At 38.9% G+C, this 26340-nt stretch overlaps 1 protein-coding gene across 26 annotated transcripts in view; it reads left to right on the top strand.

The window, feature by feature from the left end:
* TRPM3 (transient receptor potential cation channel subfamily M member 3) overlaps positions 1-26340 on the top strand; it is a 904668-nt gene that overhangs the window by 682599 nt on the left and 195729 nt on the right. For all 26 annotated transcript variants that reach the window (XM_025359898.1, XM_025359896.1, XM_025359895.1 and 23 more), the window contains one exon: positions 10489-10612. In XM_025359898.1, the coding sequence (XP_025215683.1) occupies positions 10489-10612 (124 nt within the window). The remainder of the gene's footprint in view (positions 1-10488; positions 10613-26340) is intronic.

Here is a 26340-nt window from a genome sequence, read left to right as displayed (position 1 = left end):
ATAGCTGGCTCAGGAGTGTAAGGTGAGAACAAGGAAAGAAGAGGGGAGGGGAGGAGAGAAGGAAAAGGGAAGGAAGGAGCAAGGGAGGAAAGAAAAGGAAAGAAGGAAGGAAAAGAATGAAGAGAAAGAATAAAGAAAAAAATAAACATAAGAAGGGATCACTTTATGAGCAGCAGTACATAAAGTTTGTTGGCAAACAGACTGTATCATCATCCTGCCTGATTATGGACAGCTTCTCTAATATCCTTCTAACTACCTCATATTGCTGGATGAAAACTTCAGGAAAAGCCCAGGTGAAGAACTTTTCTAGAATAGATCCTAAAGCATAATCAGCAACTATTTCTGACAGGCCTTAGCTGATAGAGGCCATTTGTATCTGGAGTTGATCCTCATAAAAAGTTGGGAAAAGTAATCTCCTAACCAGCCCATGTTATCTATTGGTCATGTCTCTATGTGCCATTCAACCTTCTATAACTTTCTATCCAACTGGCGTTTTCTGGAAAACATCAACATCAATCAGTTACAGTTAACTCTTATTATAAGAGTTACTCTTAGGGCTTCCAATTGTTGAATAAAATGTTAATTTGCCATTTAAGCAATTAAAAAGAAACATTGGACATCTGATTAAGTGGGGATTAACTCAGTAGTGGATCCTTGAAATCACATTACTGAGTCTTCACACACATGAGATGCAGCATCTTAAGCAAAAAATAGAGAAAATCTCCACTTGCAGCCAATCATTTAAACAAATCACTAACTTTACATTAATACACTAAGTTGAACCTACATATTTAGGTTAGAATAAGTCACTATCAGAGATTTTTCCCTCCTGATTCCCTTGGCTTCTAAATCCAGCTCTGATGCTTACCAGCTATATCATCTTAAGCAAATCAGTTCACCTTCACAGACCTTGAATCCTTCATCCATAGAATGGTTGCTCTAAAACTGTATCATTCTTTTATCCTAAAAATCAAATCTCTCAGTAGAATTTTCTGATTTGTGCCTTCTCTACAACATACAGATGTCAAAAATATGAAAGTAGGAGGTTATAGCCGAGTATGAATTCTTATCCTAACACCTGTTTGACTTCAAGATGGCATAAAATTATCTAAGAGTAATGGTTTCAGGGCATCTTAGCAACACCAGTTTGCATGACTTTGATGAATATGATCCAAGAGCTAATGAGCTCTCTGCACTGATACCCCAGCTTAGTGGCTTTGAAATGTGGCCTTTCCCCTCCTATTCACAGACCTACTTCATCTGAATTTCACAGAAATACTGAAATCTATCCCCCATAGGGATGGCCTCCTCCAGCTAATATGCATGCCTGTTACTTTGCTTCAGCTCTGAGCTAGGGATCATTGGGATTCCCTGTGGGTGCAAAAGCCCCTATTATTCTTAATAACAACAACTGCCAATTATTTAACACCTATGTGTCAGGAACAGTGCCACGTACTTTCCATACATGATCTCTTTTTTTCCCAAATACATTGACCTAAAAAGACATATACTACCCTTGTTTAACAGATGAGGAGACGATGGCTTAAAGAGATCAAATAACCTGTCTCAGGTCCCTCACTGGTAAATAAAGGAGCTGTATTACAGTCAAAGGCACCATACCATAGCATCTTAATTATGTCATTCTGTCTCCTATAGCAGATTGTGAAACTGGCCTCACCACTTCAATGTATGACATGGAACTAGTTGAAAAAATATAGATGTATGTTGTGTTGATTTTTGTATGATATAATTACTTTGTGTTGTCAAAACCACCATCATCTAAGTGAGTGAAATTACCTTCATATCATTGAAGCTCTTAACGTCTTCAAACAGCTATTGAGAACTTCTATGGGCAAGATATTGCCCTAAGCATTATAGGGGAGATGCAAGTGAATAAGAATCTGTTCCTGACAAGAGCTACAAAGCAATTCAAAGGAGGGATGAGGTAGTATCCAGAAGTAGAACCAAATATATATATGTTTTTGAGTTGGGCAGCCAGTTCACTTCTTGAATTCCTGGCCTCAAGCAATCCTGCCACCCCAGCCTCCCAAAGTGCTAGAATTATAGGTATGAGCCACCACTGGCCCAATCATTTCTAAACACCCTTTGAGTTTAAACAACAACAGAAAGATAGAGACCAAGAATATTTCTTAGAGGTGAATCTGATTGAAAGGAAAAGGATCAAGAAAACCAAACTGCTGGACGGTAAAACCTTATGCTTTATCTCCCATTCTCCCAAATAGGCTTGAAGTACATCCCACCATGAGGACAAAGAGGCATGGGGACGACCGCCTGGTCACCCACGTAAAGCAGGCAGCTACTCAGTCCCTTGGTCAATCCACAAAGATTCTTCTATAGCTAACATTGAACCAAGCACTCTTCTAGAACTTAAGGTACACACAGAATAAAGAAACAATCACTGCTTCAAAAAGTTCATCATCTACTGGAGTTAGACAATTTCCATGCAATATAATAATCATAGAAATATATATCAAGTGCTTTGAGAGCATCAAGGGAGCAATCATCAGAGACTTTCACATAGGAGATGAGGGTGATTCTCTTTTACATTTTCTTAAATTTTATTTTTAGTTGACAAATAACATGGGATACACTGTGATGTCTTGATATATGTTTACACTGTGGGATGATTAAATCAAGTGAATTAGCATGTCTTCACTAAAGCTTAATAGTCTTACAACTGAATCTTAATCATCTGTACTCCAAAGCTCAGAAGTATGCAATATACCCATGTAACAAACCTCCATGTGTACCCCCGATTCTGAAATAAAAGCTGAAAAAAGAAAAAGGAGGCGAAGTTTAAGCTGAGTTTTAAATGATGAGTTTTGAATAATGAGGTCAGGACTACAGAATAGTCCAAGTAGCAGATATAGCAAGCTGAAGATATGGTGGCATGCAAGAGTCTGGTGGGCTTGGGAGATTCAGTATTTACAGGATATGGGTGACAGAGTGGCAGGAGATGAGCCTAACTGTGAAGCAAGACCATAGACAAACCTTACATGCCTATGCAAGTTGAGACGTTATCTTGCTGGTGATGGAATGCTATTGCAGGGGTTTGAGAAGGGTGCAATAGAATCATGTCTGCTTTGTAGAACCATTTAATTAACACTGTGGGGAATGGACTAGAGGAAGATAGAGAAGAAACCAATTAGCAGTCTGTTGGTACCATCTGAATAAGATATGATGAGGACACCAACGTATATAGAGAATGAGGAAAACTGGAAAAATATTTTAGGAAGTCAAATTTTGTGCTTTCCATGCATGATCTCTTTTTTTCCCAAATACATGGACCTAAGAAGACATACACTCCCTTATTCAACAGATAAGGAGATGAAGCCTTAAAGATCAAATAACCTGTCTCAGGTCCCTCACTAGTAAATAAAGCAATTCAAAGGGGGAATAAAGTAGTATCCAGAAACAGAACCAAATATATGTTTTTGAGTTGGGCAGTCAATTCACTTCTTGAACTCCTGGCCTCAAGCAATCCTGCTGCCTCAGGCTCCCAAAGCACTGGGATTATAGACGTGAGCCACCACACCTGGCCCAATCGTTTCCAAACATTCTCTGAATTTAAAGAAAAGAAAAAATAGTTTCTAGCAGAAATTGGCAACATCAACAGGTGCTGCTGTTGCTTTATCTCTCCAAACAGACCCCAAAGTGAAATTAAGATATCAAGAAAAAAAAAAAACCCGGTTTTGGTGGTGACTTAACCTGGGCCTTAAGGGCTGGCCCAAGCATACACACATATTACTGAAGATGTCCCTTACATGCAGCATTTCACAGGCACAAAATGTGATGATAGTATCCATGGCGAAAAAGTCTCTGACCAGGCACCAAGGTCTAAAAGAAATACCTGGTACACACTAAATGCCAAATAAATGTAAATAGGCAGCTGGATCAAAAGGAGAAAATATTTGTAGGTTCTATGCACAAATCAGTAATAATATTTTGGAAATATTTATGAATAGTTGGAATATTACTTTGAAGGAAATAGTGGTTCTCATTATAATGATCTGTTAGAAGAGACAATTCAAAGTAAGGCAACTGAGGCTGTTTATCACCAAAATATGGAAAAGATCACTGTTGATGTCTCATCTGAACAGAGTCACTTGATGTCATTGCTTGTCTCCAAGATGATCACCATTAATATATTCCTTCAGTGTATATGTATGCTGTCATCAAGAGGTGAAGTCTATTCTTTCCATCTTCTTGATTCTGGGCTACTTTTAGTGACTTGTTAGATTAATCAAGTACAAGAAAATGACATTCTTGGACTTCTGAGGGTAAGTCCCAACAAGTCTGTAGTTTCTGCCTGAGCCTCTCTGAATGCTCTCTCTTGAAACCCTCACTTTAAGAGAAGCCAGCTTCCATGTAAGAAGTCCATCTACCCTGCAACCAACAGGGAAAGAGCAATGCAAGCCAACCCTCAACTCTTTTAGGCAGACCAGGCCGGGTACCGGACTTGGAAGTAAGGAAGCCATCTTGGATATTCTAGCCCCAACAGATGCCACATGGAACAGAATTGAGGCCCCAGACATGTGGTCACAGTTGAGCTATTGTAGTCTTCATCAGCCATTCCAGTTGAGGCCCTAGGTATGCTGGAGAAAAATGAGCCATCCCCATTGTGCCTGCCTAAATTCTTGACCCACAAAATTATCAACACAACAAATAAATGTTGTTTTACATGAATAAATTTTGGGGTTAATACCCATCAATTACAGAATACTTGGCATACAACTTTTTGAGTTCCTTGAGGCTAGAACTGAGTATTATGTATATCTCTATATCTAACTTAGTGCCTGGCACACAGAAGGCATGAATATTGTTTGTTGAATGAATGAATGAATGAATGAACAAGCAGATGTCTGCATGGAGTGTTCGCAAGACTGCACTATAATCAAGCCTCCTAAATCTGCTAAGTATCTCCATTTCCCAAACATAGGAAAGAACTGGTGGTCTCTGACCTCTCTAAAGTGGGAAAGTTATTTCTCCAGCCTTACACCACTGGACTCACCAGATGTGCAGAGCACTGTTAACACCAGGAGAGAGCTCTGCATTGTACGTGGGGGCCCTGGCCCACTAGTTGTGCTACTTCATGAGAAGGAATATATCAGTGACTCTTTCCTAAAAAGCATCATAGAATTCTGTTTGAATAATGCATATGCTTGTGCAGGACTTGCTATGTGTCAGGCACTTTTCTAAGCCTTTTACAAAGCTAACTCATTTAATATTCACAAGCCTATGAGATAAGCACTATTATAGTTCCCATTTTACATATATGAAAAATAGAACATCAACACTAACTTACACAAGATCGCACAGCCAACAGGTAACAGCTTAAATCCAGACAGCCTAGCCCTGGTGGCCATAATGCTGTTATTAACAATGCTTCCTGCCTTTCTGGGAAGAATTGTGGTGTTGCTTGTAGACCAGAGTCATGACATTTGGGGAGGAAGTAGCAAATTTTACCAAAAAAAGCAGAAGGAGAAAAATATGCCATTCTCTGTGACCTCAGGCAAGACATGTAACTTTATGTGCCCTTAATATAACATTTAGTAATTTGCTTTGGCTTCTAGCAAATGATAAAATTTTACTTTTCTTTAGAGAATTAGATATTCTATGGGTGATTATGTCTTTTAAGTGCCAAATTGCGGTGTTACTAACAAGTTTTTTTATATAGCTAAAATTTTCTCATATTGTGACTGAATAAACTAATAGAAAATATCTATGGGGGTCACAGGAAGGGCTCTTCCTCGAAAGTCATTAACCTAAGATTAGCTCTTAGAATCTCATTGAATTCTAAATGCATTTTCTCATTTTTAAATCTTGGAACAAAACTCTAATATTGCAGGTAATTTGCAGGTAATTAAATTCATTCGGAGACATATATTTGTATGTGTGGGTTGTATTGAGAGCATTTGAACAGAATACTAATAGCAAACTGCGGGGCGTTTTGTTGGTTACCCTGAGCACTGGCTGAATATTGGCCTATTTTAAACTACTCTGTGACTCATCTACAAAGCTCCAGATCATAAGTGCAGCATTTAAATGGAGACACAAATGCCATAGTGTAGAGATCTGCCTCACTTCAATGACTATACCTCCTATCACAAAATCCTGTAATTTGAGATGTACCAAAAACAACATGGGTAGATAAGAACCACAAATTAACAGTTTCCATAAATAAGATGACTTTGTCAAGGCTCAATTCTAAAATAAAAATTTCACATAATACTATGACCATATTTTGATGTCAAGAAATTTTCAGTCAATATTCTAGTGTCATAAAAAGAAATATAAAATAGACTCATCTCTAATTTTTCTGATGATTAAATATTACAGTAAAAATTTTTAAATCACTCCAATGTTACACAGAAAATATGGGAAGAACTAGAAAATAATAATTTCAAGGAAGCAGGCTTCCATATATCCTAAGGAATATGGTTACAAAACAAGAAAGGATCTTCAGAGAAGATAGAGTAAGCATTTGTACCCAAACAGAAGACATCTAGTTCAGCAGAGCAAATACTTATGAAAAATTAGAAGCAAATACTGGTTTTTTGGTTTTTGGTTTTTGTTTTTGTTTTTTGAGATGGAGTCTCATTTTATTGCTCAGGCTGGAGTGCAGTGATGCGTAATCTCAGTTCACTGCAACTTCTGCCTCCTAGGCTCAAGTGATCCCCACACCTCAGCCTCTGAGTAGCTCCGATTACAGGCACGTGCCACCATGCCTGGCTAATTTTGTATTTTTAGTAGAAGCGGGGTTTGGAAATGTTGGCCAGGCTGGTCTTGAACTCCTGACTTCAAGTGATCCACCAACCTCAGCCTCCCAAAGTGCCAGGATTACAGGCGTGAGCCACCAAGCCCAGCCTGCAAATATACTCTTCAAACTACTTAATGCATGTTGCAATTATCTTCATTTAGTGTTCCCCCTTATCATCCCTGATACAGATGATTAGGAAACTATGAAAGACTTGGAATAAAATCAGGAACAGCAACACCATGGGGCAAGGCTGAAGTCAATAGGCTCAACTCAGACAGTGAGACCATCAAGCATTATGACCTAGCACAAATCGTTTAACCTCTTTAGGGCATAGTTTTCTCTTCTGCAAAATGAAATTAATCCCACTTGCCTCATAGATTGTTGTGAGATTATCTCTGAAGCCCATTGTGTACGTTAAACCATGACGTGCTACAGACACATCAAATGTTTTGTGGGATCTTTTTTAAAACAATGTTATTAAACTCTTTTTGCCAAAGGCATGAGACCTAATATCTTTTCTTTGTTAAAAGAGGAGATCTACAAGTGTTGGGGAGCTGTTAAAGGCAGGAAAGCACTAAAAATGAGATTTTCTTCTTGTTGCAATCAGAAGGATGGAAAAAGAACTGAATCAGAAAAGGCAGTTATTTAATATTTAATTGCTGTAACTTGATGCTTTGAATAGATCAAAATATCTTTGTTCCACCTGTAACAGGTATCCCACACTTTGGAAAACACCCTAGAGAATCCTTCCACTTCTAGAATTCTACGGTTCTTGTCATTAAATGATCTAGCCAAAGCCATAACTTCAGCAACTGGGAAATTGGGCTCAAAGGATGAGATTCTTACTGTCTTTCAGCTCTCCTAACCACTGAAACCCACAATCAGCTAAATTGCACATCATTCCTCAATTTTTAGAAAGTGACAGATTGGATGCAAGTGTCAGACAGATCCCTCAAGCATATAATGAACTTGGGGAGCTGAGATTTCATTACAGATGGTTGGTAGTAGAAAACAAATTTTGAATTGTTATCAAAATTAAACACCTGCAGATGAATGATTATATCTATCAAGTGGCTAATCAGGAGAATCCTTTCTGTTGTTAATCCTGTACAAAATCAATGGACGCTTGATACTGAAGAACTCTCTAGACTCATCCACTTGGGTTACCTGTCAGGTAGATACATGCCTAGATCTGAGTGTGCATGTCTTTACTTTTCAAGAAAATTAATTGGCAACACAAATGTGATCATGCCACCCTTCTGCTTAAATCTTTTAATGGCTTTTCATTGTCTGGGGGATAAAACCTAAAATCTCTATAACATCACCTTCAAAGTCCCCCATTGATCTTGTTCCTGCTCACCCCCTCTGCAGCCCTATTTTGTTCCACTCTTTAATTTGCTCTCTCAGCTCCAGCCATATTGACCTTTTATTTTTTCCAGACTGGGCCCGTTCATGCCATTTTGTCTGCTGTGAATTCTCTTACCCAACCCTACCAGCCCCAACTATGCTGATACTCATTCATGTCTCAGATAAAACAGCACTTCCTCAGAAGAGTCTTCCCTGAATCCCTTAGATTAGATACGATACATTTGCCACAAGCTTCTCTACTTCTTTTCCACTGACAATCACGGTTGGATTGCTGGTTCACATCTTTCTACGCCACTGGTGCATAAGCTCATTGAAGGCTGGGAGTGATATATAGCTCCTCTGATCCTGGCACATGCTGGTGTGTGGCACTAAGTAGACATTCACTATGCATTTGTTGAATGACTAAACAAATGAATGAATGAATGAATAAATGACTTCAATCTGGTCCACAGCTAAGACCACAGAGTCATTCAGTATAATTAAGATAATCTCAAGAGAAGATCTGGCATTATTTTTTTCAAACATCCTCTTTTTCGAAATAATAAATTTTTTTTAGACAGGTTCTGGCCCTGTCACCCAGGCTGGAGTACAGTGGTGTGATCTTGGCTCACTGCCTCCCTGGCTCAAGTGATCCTCCCACCTCAGCATCTCAAGTAGCTGGGACTACAGGCATGCACCACCATGCCCAACTAACTTTTTAATTTTTTGTAGAGACAAGGTCTCACTGTATTGCCCAGGCTGATCTCGAACTCCTGGGCTCAAGTGAGCTACCTGCCTCAGCCTCCCAAAGTCCTAGGATTACAGGTGGGAGCCACAGCGCCCAGCCTTAATGTGTATATTCTTGATATAGAATATACACTCTGGAGGAGTGGGGGAAGGGGTGACCCAATCCTTCGTCCAGCTGAGTGACCTTCCAGGATTGTTGGTATAGTTCTGTCATGAGGAATGCCACCTTCCTCAAAGCAGGGCCATCATAATATCCAACCTAGTGAGTTCAGATGAAACACACATAAACTGGAGCACAGCAGGTCACTGATCGGAAGACATCCTCCAGCTCCCCATCTTGCCTTCTTTTAAGCAATAAAGTTTGTCTTGCTTTCATGTTGAAGGAAACTCCACAACTGCCTGCTCAAATAGCCACAGTGATGAAGAGAGGCAGTGGTGTGATCCACTAGGTGTAAATAGAGGCAGCATGGTGTGGTGGAAAGAGCCCTGGACAAATATTCAGAAGAACTAGGTTCTGATTCTGATGACTCTGTCACTTATTTGCTGCATGAATTTAAACACTGGGCTCTTTCTGGCTAAAATGTCCCGCCTGTGAAATAGAACAAACGCTTTGTCTGTAGGGTTCCTGTAATCAGCAATTGAGATCATGATTTATTTTACTTTTTTATTTAGGAGTTGCTGATACGTTAATTATGAAAGCAATTTGTAATCTGTAAAATACTAAGCAAATTATGGTAATTTTGCCACTGGTCCTTGAAAGCGGCTTTGTCTTCCTGATTTTGAATAGTATCTGTTATTAATAAAGTGAGTTTTCCTTCCCTGCCATTTAATGGCTAGTAGAGAAAGCCCTGTTCTCACCAGGGTAATGAGAAAGAAGTTAAAAATTAGTTGTGATTGATTCATATTCAAGACATAATTGAGCATTGATTGGATATGATGCCTCTTTCCTGTTTTCATTTATTCTTCTACAGCATAAAACTATCTTTTAATCAGGTAGCCAACATGATACTGTCTTACTATTCGCTGTAACAGAGCAAAAGCTTGACATGAATAATGAATACCTAAATCATAGGCCAGACAGGCTGCCACCTACATGAAATGATTTTTGGGAAAACATAACTCTTATTTCTGCTTATGGATGTTCAAAAACTTATTAATGAAATATTGTCTTTATTTCCACAATTAGAGATGATGCTGCAATTTAAATCTCCTGCAGTACTGTTAGGAGATTTATATAGTACTGTGAAGAACAGTACTATAGCAAATTCTTACCAACAAGATGCAGATGATTAATTGAAGGTATTTTTTGATAAGCAAACTTGAGGAAGAGGGCATTAGACACATGCCATATGAAAAACAGAAAAATAAAATTAAAATATCTAAATCAATCTTTCTACTTTACTCTGTTAGGTTCTCAGATGGTAAAATTGATTTATGTTTAAATGCCTTGCTTTTTTAATTATCACAGGTGAGATACCTTTTGTGAGAAACATACAGAAGCAACTCCTATCTAAAGTAAACCCTCATAATTCCCTCTTGAGCTCTGTATTTCTCAGAAATACGTGCTGAATAGGAGTTGGTTGACCTGCTTTTGACGTTGTTTTTATTTGCAGACTGATAAATGAATCTTTGAGGGACCAGCTGTTGGTGACTATACAGAAGACTTTCACATACACTCGAACCCAAGCTCAGCATCTGTTCATCATCCTTATGGAGTGCATGAAGAAGAAGGAATTGGTAGGTAATTCCTCATGGGTGGCCAGCTGTCTCCACATTTTCAGTCATTTTCTTGAATCACACAACGTTTTCTCAAATCATGCGACATTCTCTCTTTCTGGCCGAGCTTACAACTCCCCTCAGGCTCCATTGGCTCCAGTAGCTTCCTCTCCTGAGTAAAAAAGGCACTGCTTTTACTGCCTTGGAGTTAATAAGGTGTGTGCAGCAGAGTTTTAGCATCATTTCCTTTTGGAGCTCATCCAAATGCTCTGACTGCCTCAACTAAATGAGTTGAAGTGACAAAATTGGTCTCCTCCTGGAAAACGCTTCAGCTTGATCTTCTTAGGTTTGGGGTTTCATTTTGCTTATAAGTCGTGAACCACTGGTGTGCTTCGTGTCAAACAGCTTTAATGACAAAGGATCCAGGCTGTTAGACTAGTCTGTACAGGTAGAAAATGGAGAAACATACTCAAGAAATCCTGGAGGAATCTATAGCTACTGAAGTGTTTCTAAAATCAGAGCAAAATGTCTTACAAATGTGGCATAATCAGTGACTCCATTAGGATGAACAAGACCATGTGATTTTGTTCTCTGCTTACTCAAACATTCAACAAGAACTTGCTATCTGCCAGGCAGGAAACAAGATCTTTATGTATATAAAGTCATGTGACCTTTGCAACTGTCCTGATGAGAGACGTACAATTATTACCCTCATCTTACAGATGAGGAAACTCAGCTCATTTGATCAGTAAACGAGGAGCTAAGACTCAAAGTCAGTGACGTTTAACGTCTGTATGGAGTATTTTTATTCAGAAAGTGTCTCATTGAAGCCAATGCAGTGGATCACCCACTCTGGGTAGATGCCCCCAGACCTCAGTCAGAGAGACTATTCTCAAAGGTCAGTTAAAACCAACTGCTGAGAGAGATAGCAAAACATTTAGGAAAAAAAAAAAGGAATTGATCAGAGTGGGCAAGACTCATCTCCAGAAAGCATCCACACAGTCTTTGTGAGAAACCTTTCAGCAGCTTCCAGGTTTGGGATGAGATGAGTGAAGATGAGAAGAATAGGACAATACCTAGGTACACAGTCTGGCTGCCCCATGTATAGAAGCCAGCGAGCAGGTGGGGCACCCAGTCATGACTGCTGTCATTCCAGGAGAACTCTACTATGCATGAAGGTACCACCCCCGTGTGACATCCTCCCATCCAGATGTGGTTAGCTCATGGTGTTGCAGCTCACATACTTCCTCTGTCCAAAGAGACACTGAAGCCCTGAGCTTCTACATGCCACATTAGGGATTCTCTTCTGAGTACTGATGCTTTTCCATTGCTGAGGCTAATTCTGATTGAGAAACCTTACCAGGACTATACATTTCGGCAGTCCTGCAAATTTCCTAGAAAGGCAGCTAGGAGCAAAATTCTAGGAACCAGTGGGAGGTCATAAAACCAAATGAGGCTGAATGAACTTTTCTAGGTATTTCATGGGACCATTTTTGCAGAATTCTGCCTAAATTTCATGTTGTTTAATCATGGTCTCTGCTGAAAAAGTCAACTGCATTTTAATGCAAGTTATTTGTTGTAAGAAACGTGAGGTATTCCTAGCTCCAGAGGAAATGAGTTCTTTTTAAAAAATTTTGTTTTATAATTACACTTTAAGTTCTGGGATACTTGTGCAGAACGTGCAGGTTTGTTACGTAGGTATACGTGTGCCATGGTGTTTGCTGCACCCATCAACCCATCATCTACTTTAGATATTTCTCCTAATGCTATCCCTCCCCTAGCCCCCGACCCGCTGAGAGGCCCCGGTGTGTGAGTTACCCTCCCTGTGTCAGTGTGTTCTCATTGTTCAACTCCCACTTATGAGTGAGAACATGTGGTGTTTTGTTTTCTGTTCTTGTGTTAGTTTGCTGAGAATGATGGTTTACAGCTTCATCCATGTCCCTGCAAAAGACATGAACTCATCCTTTTTTATGGCTGCATAGTATTCCATGATGTGTATGTGCCACATTTTCTTTATCCAGCCTATCATTGATGGGCATTTGGGTTGGTTCCAAGTCTTCACTATTGTAAACAGTGCTGCAATAAACATACATGTGCAAGTGTCTTTGTAGTAGAATGATTTATAATCCTTTGGGTACATATCCAGTAATGGGATTGCTGGTTCAAATGGTATTTCTGGTTCTAGATCCTTGAGGAAACACTACACTGTCTTCCACAATAATTGAACTAATTTACGCTCCCACCAACAGTGTAAAAGCATTCCTATCTCCACATCCTCTCCAGCATCTGTTGTTTCCTGACTTTTTAATGATCGCCATTCTAACTGGCATGAGATGGTATCGCGTTGTAGTTTTGATTTACATTTCTCTAATGACCAGTGATGATGAACTTTGTTTTCATATGTCTGCTGGCTGCATAAATGTCTTCTTTTGAGAAATGTCTGTTAATATCCTTTGCCCACTTTTTGATGGGGTTGTTTTTTTCTTCTAAATGTGTTTAAGTTCTTCATAGATTCTAGATATTAGCCCTTTGTCACATGGATAGATACCAAAAACTGTCTCTCATTCTGTAAGTTGTCTGCTCATTCCGATGATAGTTTCTTTTGTTGTGCAGAAGCTCTTTAGCTTAATTAGATCCTATTTGTCAATTTTGGCTTTTGTTGCCATTGCTTTTGGTTTTTAGTCATGAAGTCTTTGCCCATGCCTATGTCTTGAATGGTATTGCCTAGGTTTTCTCCTAGGGTTTTCATGGTTTTCGGTTTTATATTGAAGTCTTTAATCCATCTTGAGTTAATTTTTGTATAAGGTGTAAGGAAAGGGTCCAGTTTCACTTTTCTGCATATAGCTAGCCAGTTTTCCCAACACTATTTATTAAGTAGGGAATCCTTTCTCCATTGCTTGTTTTTGTCAGGTTTGTCAAAGATCAGATGGTTGTAGATGTGTGACATTATTTCTGAGGCCTCTGTTCTGTTCCAGTGCTGTATATATCTGTTTTGGTACCAGTACTATACTGTTATGGTTACTGTAGCCTTGTACTATAGTTTGAAGTCAGGTAGTGTGATGCGTCCAACTTTGTTCTTTCTGCTTAGGATTGCCTTGGCCATGCGGGCTCTTTTTTGGTTTTGTATGCAATTTAAAGTGGTTTTTCTTAATTCTGTGAAGAAAGTCAATGGTAGCTTGGTAACGATAGCATTAAATCTATAAATTACTTTGGGCAGTGTGGCCATTTTCACAATATTGATCCTTTCTATCCATGAGCATGGAATGTTTTTCCATTTGTTTGTGTCTTCTCATTTCCTTGAGCAGTGGTTTGTAGTTCTCCTTGAACAGGTCCTTCACATCCCTTGTAAGTTGTATTCCTAGGTATTTTATTCCTTTGTAGCAATTGTGAATGGGAGTTCACTCATGATTTGGCTCTCTGTTTGTCTATTATTGGTGCATAGGAATCCTTGTGATTTTTTTCACATTGATTTTGTATCCTGAGACTTTGCTGAAGTTGCTTATCAGCTTAAGGAGATTTTGGGCTCAGACGATGGAGTTTTCTAAATACACAATCATGTCATCTGCAAACAGAGATGATTTGACTTCCTCTCTTCCTATTCGAATACTCTTTATTTCTTTCTCTTGCCTGATTTCCCTTGCCAGAATTTGCAATACTATGTTGAATAGGAGTGGTGAGACAGGGCATCCTTTTCTTGTGCTCGTTTTCAAAGGGAATGTTTCCAGCTTTTGCACATACAGTATAATATGGGCTGTGGGTTTGTCATAAATAGCTCTTGTTATTTTGAGATACATTCCATCAATACCTAGTTTATTGAGAGTTTTTAGCATGAGGGGATGTTAAATTTTATTGAAGCCCTTTTCTGCATCTATTGAGATAATCATGTGGTTTTTGTCATTGGTTCTGTTTATGTGTTGGATTACATTTATCGATATGCATGTATTGAACCAGACTTCCATCCCAGGGATGAAGCTGACTTTATCATGGTGGATAAGCTTTTTGATGTGCTGCTGGATTTGGTTTGCCATTATTTTATTGAGGATTTTCTCATCGATGTTCATCATGGATATTGGCCTGAAATTTTTTTTTTATTGTGTCTCTGCCAGGCTTTGGTATCAGGATGATGCTGGCCTCATAAAATGAGTTATGGAGGAGTCCCTCTTTTTCTATTGTTTGGAATAGTTTCAGAAGAAATGGTACCAGCTCCTCTTTGTACCTCTGCTAGAATTTGGCTGTGAATCCATTTGGCCCTGGGCTTTTTTTGGTTGGTAGGCTATTAATTACTGCCTCAATTTCAGAACTTGTTTTTGGTCTATTCAGGGATTCGACTTCTTCCTGGTTTAGTCTTGGGAGGGTGTATATGTCCAGGAATTTATCCATTTCTTCTAGATTTTCTAGTTTATTTGTGTAGAGGTGTTAATAGTATTCTCTGATGGTACTTTGTATTTCTGTGGGATCAGTGGTGATATCCCCTTTATCTTTTTTTATTGTGTCTATTTGATTCTTCTCTCTTTTCTTCTTTATTAGTCTGGTCAGCGGTCTATCTATTTTGCTGATCATTTCAGAAAACCAGCTCTTGGATTCATTTATTTTTTTGAAGGGTTTTTCATGTCTCTATCTCTTTCAGTTCTGCTCTGATCTTAGTTATTTCTTGTCTTCTGCTAGCTTTTGAATTTGTTTGCTCTTGCTTCTCTAGTTCTTTTCATTGTGACATTAGGGTGTCGATTTTAGATCTGTTCCACTTTCTCCTGTGGGCATTTAGTGTTACAAATTTACCTCTAAACACTGCTTTAGCTGTATCCCAGAGATTCTGGTACGTTGTGTCTCTGTTCTCATTGGTTTCAAATAACTTCTTTATTTCTGCCTTAATTTCATTATTTACACAGTAGTCATTCAGGAGCAGGTTGTTCAGTTTCCATGTAGTTGTGTGGTTTTGAGTGAGTTCTTTAATCCTGAGTTCTAATTTGATTGCACTGTGGTCTGAGAGATTGTTGATTTCCATTCTGTTGCATTTCCTGAGGAGTGTTTTATTTCCAATTATGTGGTCAGTTTTAGAATAAGTGTGATGCAGTGCTGAGAAGAATGTATGTCTATTAGGTCTGCTTGGTCTAGAGATGAGTTCAAGTCCTGAATATCCTTGTTAATTTTTTGTCTCATTGATCTGTCTAATATTGACAGTGGGGTGTGTTAAAATCTCCCACTATTATTGTGTGGGAGTCTAAGTCTTTTTGTAGGTCTCTAAGAACTTGTTTTATGAATCTGGATGCTGTATTGAGTGCATATATGTTTAGGATAGTTAGTTCTTCTTGTTGCATTGATCCCTTTACCATTATGTAATGCCCTTCTTTTTTTTTTTTTTTTTTGATCTTTGTTGGTTTAAACTCTGTTTTATCAGAGATTAGGATTAGGATTGCAACCCCTGCTTTTCTTTTCTTTTCTTTTTTTTTTTTTTTTTTTTTTTTTGGCTTTCCGTTTGCTCAGTAAATGTTTCTCCATCCCTTTATTTTGAGCCCATGTGTGTCTTTGCACATGAGATAGGTCTCCCGAATACAGCATACCAAAGAGTCTCAAAGTTTGTGTCTTTTAATTAGGGCATTTAGCCTGTTTATATTTAAGGTTAATGTTGTTATGTATGAATTTGATCCTGTCATTATGATGCTAGCTGGTTATTTTGCCCATTAGTTGATGCAGTTCCTTCATAGTGTCAATGGTCTTTACAATTTGGTATGTTTTTGCAGTGGCTGGTATCAGTTTTTCCTTTCCATATTTAGTGCCTCCTTCAGGAGCTCTGGTAAGGTAGGTCTGCCAGTGACAAAATCTCTCAGCATTTGCTTGTCTGTAAAAGATTTTATTTCTTCTTCACTTGTGAAGCATAGTTTGGCTGGATATAAAATTCTGGGTTGAAAATTCTTTTCTTTAAGAATGTTGAATATTGGCCCCTGCTCTCTTCTGTCTTGTAGAGTTTCTGCAGAGAGATCTGCTGTTAGTCTGATGGGCTGCCCTTTGTGAGTAACCTGACCTTTCTCTCTGGCTGCCCTTAACATTTTTTGCTTCATTTCAACCTTGGTGAATCTGACAATTATGTGTCTTGGGGTTGCTCTTCTCAATGGGGTATATTTGTAGTGTTCCTTGTATTTCCTAAATTTAAATGTTGGCCTGTGTGTTCTTAACAAGCAACAAATTATTTCCACATCTGGGCAGAAATAAGTTAGAAATTTTTAAATCAAAATTACAGTATAACTATAATTTCAAATTTTGAGGAACTATTTATGTGTATGGACGGTACTAGATGCCTTGAAAATAAGGTAAACACAAAGTAGGCATTGTTTTATCCTCTTGCAGAGACAAGGAAAGGAATTGAGGCTAGGAGAGGTGGGGAGATGTACACAGCCAAGAAGAGCCAAGCTAGGACTGTCTTGCTGCAGAGCCCATGTTTTCTACTCATTAGGCTCCATAGCATAGCACACAAAACAAGGAGGCATTGCATCATCGTAGAGTTCCTCTTTTCTCTTGTATCCTTCAAGTTTCTTTTGATTCCCCTTACAAACTACATGGGGTATAATATTATGAGGCCAGTTTAACCATTGCCAAGTTTGGCTAAGCTATTTGGTTCTAGAGTTGATGTGACATCTTTCTCATCCCAGAACTTAACTGACTTACATAATAAAGCCTGCACTATGGGTAGGCCGCTGGGTGGTGTGGCCTCATGAAAAATATGCCTTGGGTCTGCAATTTCAAGCTAGGTGGGGCAGCCCCTCACGACATCATCACACAGAGATACTGCTATACTTTCTGCTCACTTCATATAGATATTGAAGAAATTCACTTCTCTGCTTACTCAAAACCTGTCCCCTTTAGAAAAGATATGTCCTTCTAGAAATCAACCTGTAACCTAAGTTCTATCATTGTTTTCAGGTAAAGAATAGAAATTAAAGAGATAAAGAAAGACTGTCTACAACATATTCATTTGGGAACAGATGTCAGGGATCAGGTGTCCCTCTATTCTCTTCCTCCTCAAGAGGGGTCTGGTCATAAAGAATATCAAGACCAGGAAAAGAGGACACAGGTGGCCATGCACACAGTGAGGCCCATTATGTGCACAGAAACCAAGAGCCTTTTGTTCCAGAGGGCAGTGCCAGCTCCTTTTTGCTGCTGCCTCCTGGAGCTCCTGTCTGTCCTCTGAGCAACTGCAGAAGCCTTCCTCTATCACCACTGCCAACCCACCAGTCCCAGACTGGGGCAGTACATTTGCTTTTGATACCCTGGAGTGAAGGAGGACCACTTGCACTTGGCATTGTAAACCCCATGGTTGTGTGGCCCTAAACAAGTCATGGTGATGACAACACCAGCCCTGCTCCTAGTTCACCACCTTCTACTTCCACACTGGTGACTCCTCTCATTCACTCTCTTCCCCTGACAGCGGCCAGACCTCCTAGCGTCCAATCAGTTCATCTTTCCATCTCTTCCCAGTCACACCTGGGAATCATGCCTCCACTCAAAGCCCTGCTGCTCTAAAATCTAAGACTTTAAAATCTACTCCCCACTCCAAAGATAACTGCCCTACCTTCCCCCTCCCACCACTTCATTCATATTGAACCTGAACCTGGATGCCAAGCTTCTCTGTTCATGAGCCTGAGATCAAACACCTCAAGTAATCTGTGTAAAAACATGTTCAAAATAGTTTTCTTTACCTTGCGCCTTGTTGAGAGTCTGCACTATGTCTTTCCACCCTCCCCACTCCCATCTGGGTTCCCTCATCTGTCAATTGATCTATTCTATGTGCCTGATGCTTCTCGTACCACTCCCAAAGCTGAGTCATGCAGTCTAATTCAATTAGGCCTTCAATAACGCCAGCCAATCCTCTTATTTATCTCTAGTCAATAGGCTCTCCTATTCCCTACAATCCTTGTTCTAAATCTTTTCTATTCTTTTCAAGTTTCAAACCACAGCCACTTCCTCTTATTCTTTTTATTTATGTTAAATACTAATCTTTTGTTGGTTGTGTTACAGATACATTTTCTCAGTTTGGGGCTTGTTTTTTCACTTTTTTTAATGTACTTTGATAAACAGAAATTCCCAAATTTAATGTACAGTCACGCGTTACTTAACAACGAGGATACATCCTGAAAAATATGTCGTTAGGCTATTTCATTGTTGTATAAACATGATAGTGTATTTCTTTTCTCTTTTTTTGAGACAGAGTCTTGCTCTGTCACCCAGGATGGAGTGCAGTGGTGTGATCTTGGCTCACTGCAACCTCCACCTCCCGGGTTCAAGCAATTCCCCTGCCTCAGCCTCCCAAGTAGCTTTTGGGAGCACCCGCCACCACACTCAGCTAATTTTTGTATTTTTAGTAGAGATGGGGTTTCACCATGTTGGTCAGGCTGGTCTCGAACTCCTGACCTCAGGTGATCCACCCGCCTCGGCCTCCCAAAGTGCTGAGAGTACAGGTGTGAGCCACCGTGCCCAACCTATAGAGTGTGTTTCTAAAACCTAGACAACATAGCCTACTACACACCTAGGTTCTATGGTATAGCCTATTTGTCCCTCAGCTACAAACTTGAATGTCATATTATAGTTGTGAATACTGTAGGCATTGTAACACAATGGTAGGTATTTGTGTATCTAAACATATCTAAAGATAAAAAAGTTACAATAAAAATATAATATTATAATCTCATGGCACCACTGTCACATACACAATGCATCGTTGACCGAAACGTCATTATGCAGCCCATGACTGTAATTAAATGTATCAGCCTTTTTTATGTTTTGGGCTTTTTGCCTCTTGTTTAATAAACTCTTCTGTACCCAAATTTCAAAAATATATTCTATGTATTCTACTAAAATGTGTCTAGTTTCACCTGCCATATTAAATCTAACCCATCTATAACTGGTTTTTTTGTATATGATATGAAGTGGGGATCCATGTGGATGACTAGCTGACCTTGCGTCATTTATTGAATGGTCCATCCTTATGTCGCATAATGCCAGGTCTTTCATAAAGCAGGTTTCCACCTATACATGAGCTTTCTGTCTTCGCCACTTGTCTAGTCCTGCCCTGGTGCCCTGCTTTTCTAATCAGTGTAACTTTATAATAAGCCCTGATGTATGATAGGGCAAGTCACACTCCTTATGACACTTCTCCAGGGTTGCCAACTATTTTACCCCTTTGCCCTTATAGATAAATTTTAAACTCAGCCTTTCAGATTGCATGTACATGTGCATGCACACACACACACACAAACACACACACACACATTGTTGAGATGTGGATTGAAATTGCATTGAATTTAAAGATTCATTCTCCTCATGCTCAACAGAAGACTTCTCCCTAAAGGAAATCAAAGGTCATAAATTTAAGCTCCCCCACTTTCTTCTCCTTTACCCCAGTGTGACTATATCTTGAGCCATGCCTTTTTTTTCTATGTAGTATCAGAGGAAGTAGTGCCCCTCTTCTCTACAGTCATTCTTTAAACAGGCAACACATCCCATCACTTTGCATTTCCTCCATGATTTTTTCTCTAGAAAATGTACATTTCTTGAACAGCAACTCTATTGCTACCTCTGCATTGAGTTCTACTTCTGTCTTTTCTACCTTCCTAAAATTTCAATGACATTGTACTTTTCTGTTAGTCCTTCAACTTTTCTGTTTCTCCTCTTTTCCTTGCGCTTCTCATTACTTTCATCCATAAATGTGGACATTACCTGAAACTTCTTTGTTCTAAGTCCTTTTGTTCTTTGTGTCATTTTTTGAAGAAGTAATTTTAAGTCTCATATCATAGGAGATTGTGTCAATTTCTCTTTAAAAGTCTATCAAATTTTTGCTTTATATATCTTGAGATGATGTTGTTAGGCTTATAAGTTTTTAGACTAGCAATATTTCCTGGTGAGATACTTTTCTATCATTATTCAGTGACTTTATTTATTCCTGACAATGCTTTGTTTTGCATTTCAGTTCATCTGATATTAATCCACTTACATCAGCTTCTTTTAGTTCATACTTCCCCAATATAGGAAAATATAGGAATTCTTCATGCTTTTTCTTATTTTATTTTCAGCTTTTCTGTGCCCTATATGTTAGATGAGTTTCTTAAAAATTATATATAGCCTTTGTTTTTAATATCATATTAGATGCTCTATTTTTAAGTGGTAAATTAGTCTAATTGCATGTATTCTGTGATAATTACCCTGAATACATTTTAAATTTCATTCATTTATTCAGTAAGATAGTTTCAATTGCTAAGTCTCATTTAGATATTTCATTATAATACCCTTTCTTTTTCTTGGTAATACCATACATCTCCTGTTGGCTTTACCAACAATCTCATTGGAAATTATTCACAAAACTATTTCTGGCCCTAACTTTGCTATCTCAGTCTCTCCAACCATAATCACAGCTTGCGATTGGATGTCTCACCTGGTTGTCCCGTCATTACTTCAAGTTCTACATGTCCAGAAACAAAATCAGCCTCTCCAATATCCTCCAGTGCTTCCCAGCCCTACATCTCCACAATGTTTCCCATTCCAATTCTCGTTTCATTTTCTCAGTTCCCCTATTCTCATTGGGGACGAGTTACCCTATCCTCATTGCACCGCCACCATTCAATTGTTGCCAAGTTATTCTGAGTTTCTTGGCAGTGTCTCTCACATCCGCTGGCTCTAGTTTGATTTCAGTGCCATCATCTTCATTCTGATCCTCAGTTTTCTTCACCAGGGCCTACCTAGTCCCAGAAAGGAAACTTTGTTGTCCGTCCTCCAAGCTATTCCACATACTGCTCCAGGCTTGATGCTTGAGGCCCAGGCCTGACTTGTTAACTTCTTTGCTCAGATAGTTTCAAGGACTTGCTTTTGTTGCTGACAAGGGTTCAAACTATTTAATGTGGCTTTGAGGCCCTCCACAGTATGAATGCAGTCTGGATGGATCTCCACACTTCTATTACTTCTTTGTACCACCCTGTTTCCCAGCCAACAATTCATGCTTTCCAAACTCCCATACTTTCTTTCATCTGCAAAAAGATTCTCTTCTGCTGCCATTTCCACTTGCACGATCACATGAAACTGTGAGCATCCAGCGATGACATCTCACAATTGCTTACTCTGATTTTCAACAGAAAAATGCATAATACAACCTTACAGTACAGCCTAGTAGCCTATGTCTAAGCTGCGTGTTGGTGAAAGCTGTTATGTATCATTACTTCTATAGGGATCCCACACTATTTATGATGTGCATAACCTCGCTAGAATTAGTTGGTTATCATAACCCAGATTAAATAGTGATTATTTTAAATGAGATACCTGCAGTAACTGTCAAGAAAGAGAAAGGGAGAGAGATTTCAATAATTAGCCATTGAATCTACATCTGGGTCAAATGGACTTTATCCATTATGCTTCTCTTACACAAATGAAATATTTATATGCCAGACTTCTTTTTCCATAAAGGTGAAATGTTAGCTCATATTTAATTATGTTAGAAGATAAAAATCAAATAAAGCACTAATAATTTTATACTAATTTGTTGCCTTCTCCAAGATGACTTCATTTTAGTACTACTTGCTTATGAAATATAGGAAATGATCTGATTTTTATTCTTCTTACCTCAGAACCTAGAGCATATTTCAGTTTTCTGACTTTATTACTACACAGTTTTTGGTAAATTGCTTTAACAACTTTAATAAGTGGGATGTTACTTACTATTTCTTAACTCTGCCCTATAGTTTTCAAAATAAGATAGTTGTCCAATGACTTATTTTGGATTTGTGCTAGTTATTGAGTATTTATTGGTACACTCATGGCCTGAATGTGAAAAGAAAAAAATAGCTGTCTAATCATAATTTATGTGGTAAAATTACTTTAACATCTTAATTTCTTGACTATATCTTGGGGGTATTTGTAATGCACTTCGCAGACTTTACAGTATGGTAACATGGGCTTCCTACTTCCCTACAGCTGGTTCTCATTTGCAATAATGATTCTAAAATCAAGAAGCAAACATTGCAACTAGAGTACTAAGTCTGTTTAATCCAGTACATCAATTCAGGATACACAAGAATGAAAATAAACCAACTTTTGTCTGGACACAATGGCTCATGCCCATAGTCCCAGGACATTGGGAGGCTGAGAAGTGTGGATCACTTGAGCCCAGGAGTTTGAGACCAGCCTGGGCAACATAGCAAAAGCATCTCCACACACACACACACACAAATATATATATACACAGATATATACATATATATGTATATGTACTGGTTGTGGTGGCATATACCTGGAGTTCTAGCTACATCTCCTAAGCCTGGGAGTTTGAGGCTGCAGTGAGCTGAGATCACACCACTGTACTCCAGCCCAGGGGACAAAGCAAGACCCTGTCTCAAAAAAATAAAAAACAAAATAAACTAATTTTTTCTTAAGCCTCGTCAGTCAAGAAGTCTCCAGGGACCATTGTTTTAGTCTGTTCAGGCTAAAATAGATGGCACATACTTGCTGCATCTTCATGTGGTGGAGGGGGCCAGCAAGCTTCCTTGGACCTTTTTCGTAGGGGCGCTAATCCCATTCGTCAGGACAAAGACCTCATGACCTAAACACTTCTCAAAGGCCCCACCTCCTAATACCATCATCTTGGTGATTAAGAGTCAACATGTGAATTTGAAGGAGACACAAATATTCAAATCCTAGCAATCACATATCCACCAGTTGACATGGAGAAGAAGTACTTTGAGGAGAGTTAGAAGAGACTTGGCGTCTACCTTTATTTAGAACATAATAGACATACAACATGAGAAGCTACACTAAAGGGCTAGGTCACTGTCGTACCCTGGCAGCTATGGCTCTAATACCTCATTATCACCACATTCTCTCTTGGGTAGGGCAGCATAAGGCAAGCAAAAGCCAAGGACATACAAATTGTGCTAATGGAATAAATGGAAGCAAAGATATTAGGCCATCACTTTTGCAACCTTTTTAGTAAATGTTCTATGGCATTTGAGGCTGTCAACTTCCTCTTTCTTCTTACTTTCCTGTGAATTTCATGTTAGACTCTCGATTTTCTGTTTCTTTAACACTTCTGTTACCATTCATTTTCTTTTTCCATTGTTAGACCCTCTTCTTCCTCACCACTCTAAAAACAAATGTTTACCTATGATCAATTATTGGTTCTTTTCCCTTTCATTCACTATTGTGACTTCCATTACCATTTTAATCAAGACAACTCCCAAACACACAAATATCTAGCCTTGCTTTCCCCCAGCTCCTGCATTTCCAAATTCCACTCTCACTCATACCTTCATTCTTCCTTGCTTAGACGATAGCTATTCCCTATGAACTCGGTCACCTAGTCCAATATCGCCCTATCGATGCATCCTACACACTGCATGGGTTGCAAACTTTTCTTTAAAGTGGCAGATAGTAAATATTTCAGGTTTTGCATACAAGATAGAGTCTCTGTCACATATTGTTCTTTGCTTTCTTATTTTTCAACAACTCTTTAAAATGTAAAAATCATTCTCAGGTTACTGGTCACAGAAAAATAGACTATAAAAGAAATTTGACCCACAGGCAGTGGTTTGCTGGTCCTTTGCCATAAAACTGCCTGATAGCCCTTGTTGAAGCAGAGACAATCATATCACTCTTTTGAATGTAAAGTAGAATCGTTTGCCTGTAGTTTCAACCCAAAATTCCATTGCTTCTTTATGGATTCATCATGCTAACCAAACAGATCTCCTTACAGTCATTTTTAAATTTTCTGTTTCCCTATATTGTTCAAGCTTAGAGCACTCTCTTTGGTCATATTCAATTGCCAAACACATGCACATATCTGCATTTGCATGTACACACGCACACACACACCTGGAATCCATTTACCTCCTTTATTTGTAACTCTCTTGTGCTTGTCATTTATATTTTATTTATGTATATCTCTACCTTCCCGTGCAAGCTCTTAAGAGCAGAATCTGTCTGATTCATTGTTCTATGTTTCTCTTGCACTCACTCTTGCCTAGTTGTGCTTAATACCATAGCATATACACAGCAGACAATAAATCTTTAACAAATAAGTTAGCGAATGAATGAATTCAGACGTATATGCATTAATGGGGCTGATACATATTCAGTATCTATAAATTTTGTTAAAATCTCTACTAACACAGAGGCACATCTCCTTAGGGAGTTATACATTTGGTTTATGGGCTTGGATTTCATCCAGGCCCATCCACTTAAATTGTGCAACTCATGGGAAGCAATCTAATGTGGCAATTGTAACCAAGTGCTGGAAGCAGACAAACCTGGATTCCAACTCTGCCTTCATCATTCAATGACTTAACCTGCATTGAGCCCTGGGATCCTCAGCTTTAAAACAGTGATAATTCCCGTGTGTTCTAGAATCTGTCATACTTGGGGCTTCCTCCTTTGGTCAAAACAATGGTTTGATTTTTTTTTTTACCCCAATATGATAAATATAGATATACCAAAAGATTTAGATCCAAGGATTTAACATGCCCTGTATCCCCTACCAAATGCAAGACCAAGAAGTATCCCAATGTTACATGGTTTCCCATTCTCTGCAGGCCCTCAGGCTCCAGAGCTGACGACTTTCCCTTAGACACTGGAGAAGACAGCAGAGGGCTATTGTCTGTGCCTTACAGATGAGTCTCTGGAGGCTGACTCCACTACCTTCCAGTGCAAGGAGATTTATTATGTTTATGAGGGTATGTTTGAAGCTGATGTTGGCATCCAATTACAATTCTATTTCCACATTTAGGAAACTGAAGGCCAACTCTCTACCTACCCCTTAATAGAGTCATAGAAACCAAGCAAGCACGATTTTTAAATAAGTTTCATCTCTCTCTCTCTTTTTTTCCCAATGCAAATACATAGTTTAATCTGTAATCCCATCAACCAGGGAATATTAAAAATCACTTTATATATATATATATATATTTTATTATTATACTTTAAGTTGTAGGGTACATGTGCACAACCTGCAGGTTTGTTACATATGTATACATGTACCATGTTGGTGTGCTGCACCCATTAACTCATCATTTACATTAGGTCTATCTCCTAATGCTATCCCTCCCCCTGCCCCCACCCAACAACAGGCCCCAGCGTGTGATGTTCCCCTTCCTGTGTCCAAGTGTTCTCATTGCTCAATCCCCACCTATGAGTGAGAACATGCGGTATTTGGTTTTCTGTTCTTGCAATAGTGTGCTGAGAATGATGGTTTCCAGCTGCATCCATGTCCCTACAAAGGACACAAACTCATCCTTTTTTATGGCTGCATAGTATTCCATGGTGTATATGTGCCACATTTTCTTAAACCAGTCTGTCACTGATGGACATTTGGGTTGATTCCAAGTCTTTGCTGTTGCGAATAGTGCTGCAATAAACATATGTGTGCATGTGTCTTTATAGCAGCATGACTTCTAATCCTTTGGGTATATACCCTGTAATGGGGTGGCTGGATCAAATGGTATTTCTAGTTCTAGATCCTTGAGGAATCGCCACACTGTTTTCCACAATGGTTGAACTAGTTTACAGTCCCACCAACAGTGTAAAAGTGTTCCTATTTCTCCACATCCTCTCCAGCACCTGTTGTTTCCTGATTTTTTTAATGATTGCCATTCTAACTGGTATGAGATGGTATCTCATTGTGGTTTTGATTTGCATTTCTCTGATGGCGAGTGATGATGAGCATTTTTTCATGTGTCTGTTGGCTGTATGAATGTCTTCTTTTGAGAAGTGTCTGTTCATATCCT

Source organism: Theropithecus gelada, chromosome 15 (assembly GCF_003255815.1).
Source record: "Theropithecus gelada isolate Dixy chromosome 15, Tgel_1.0, whole genome shotgun sequence".
NCBI lineage: Eukaryota > Metazoa > Chordata > Mammalia > Primates > Cercopithecidae > Theropithecus > Theropithecus gelada.
Note: the sequence above shows the minus strand (reverse complement) of the source record. Positions and strands in the feature narration are given on the sequence as shown.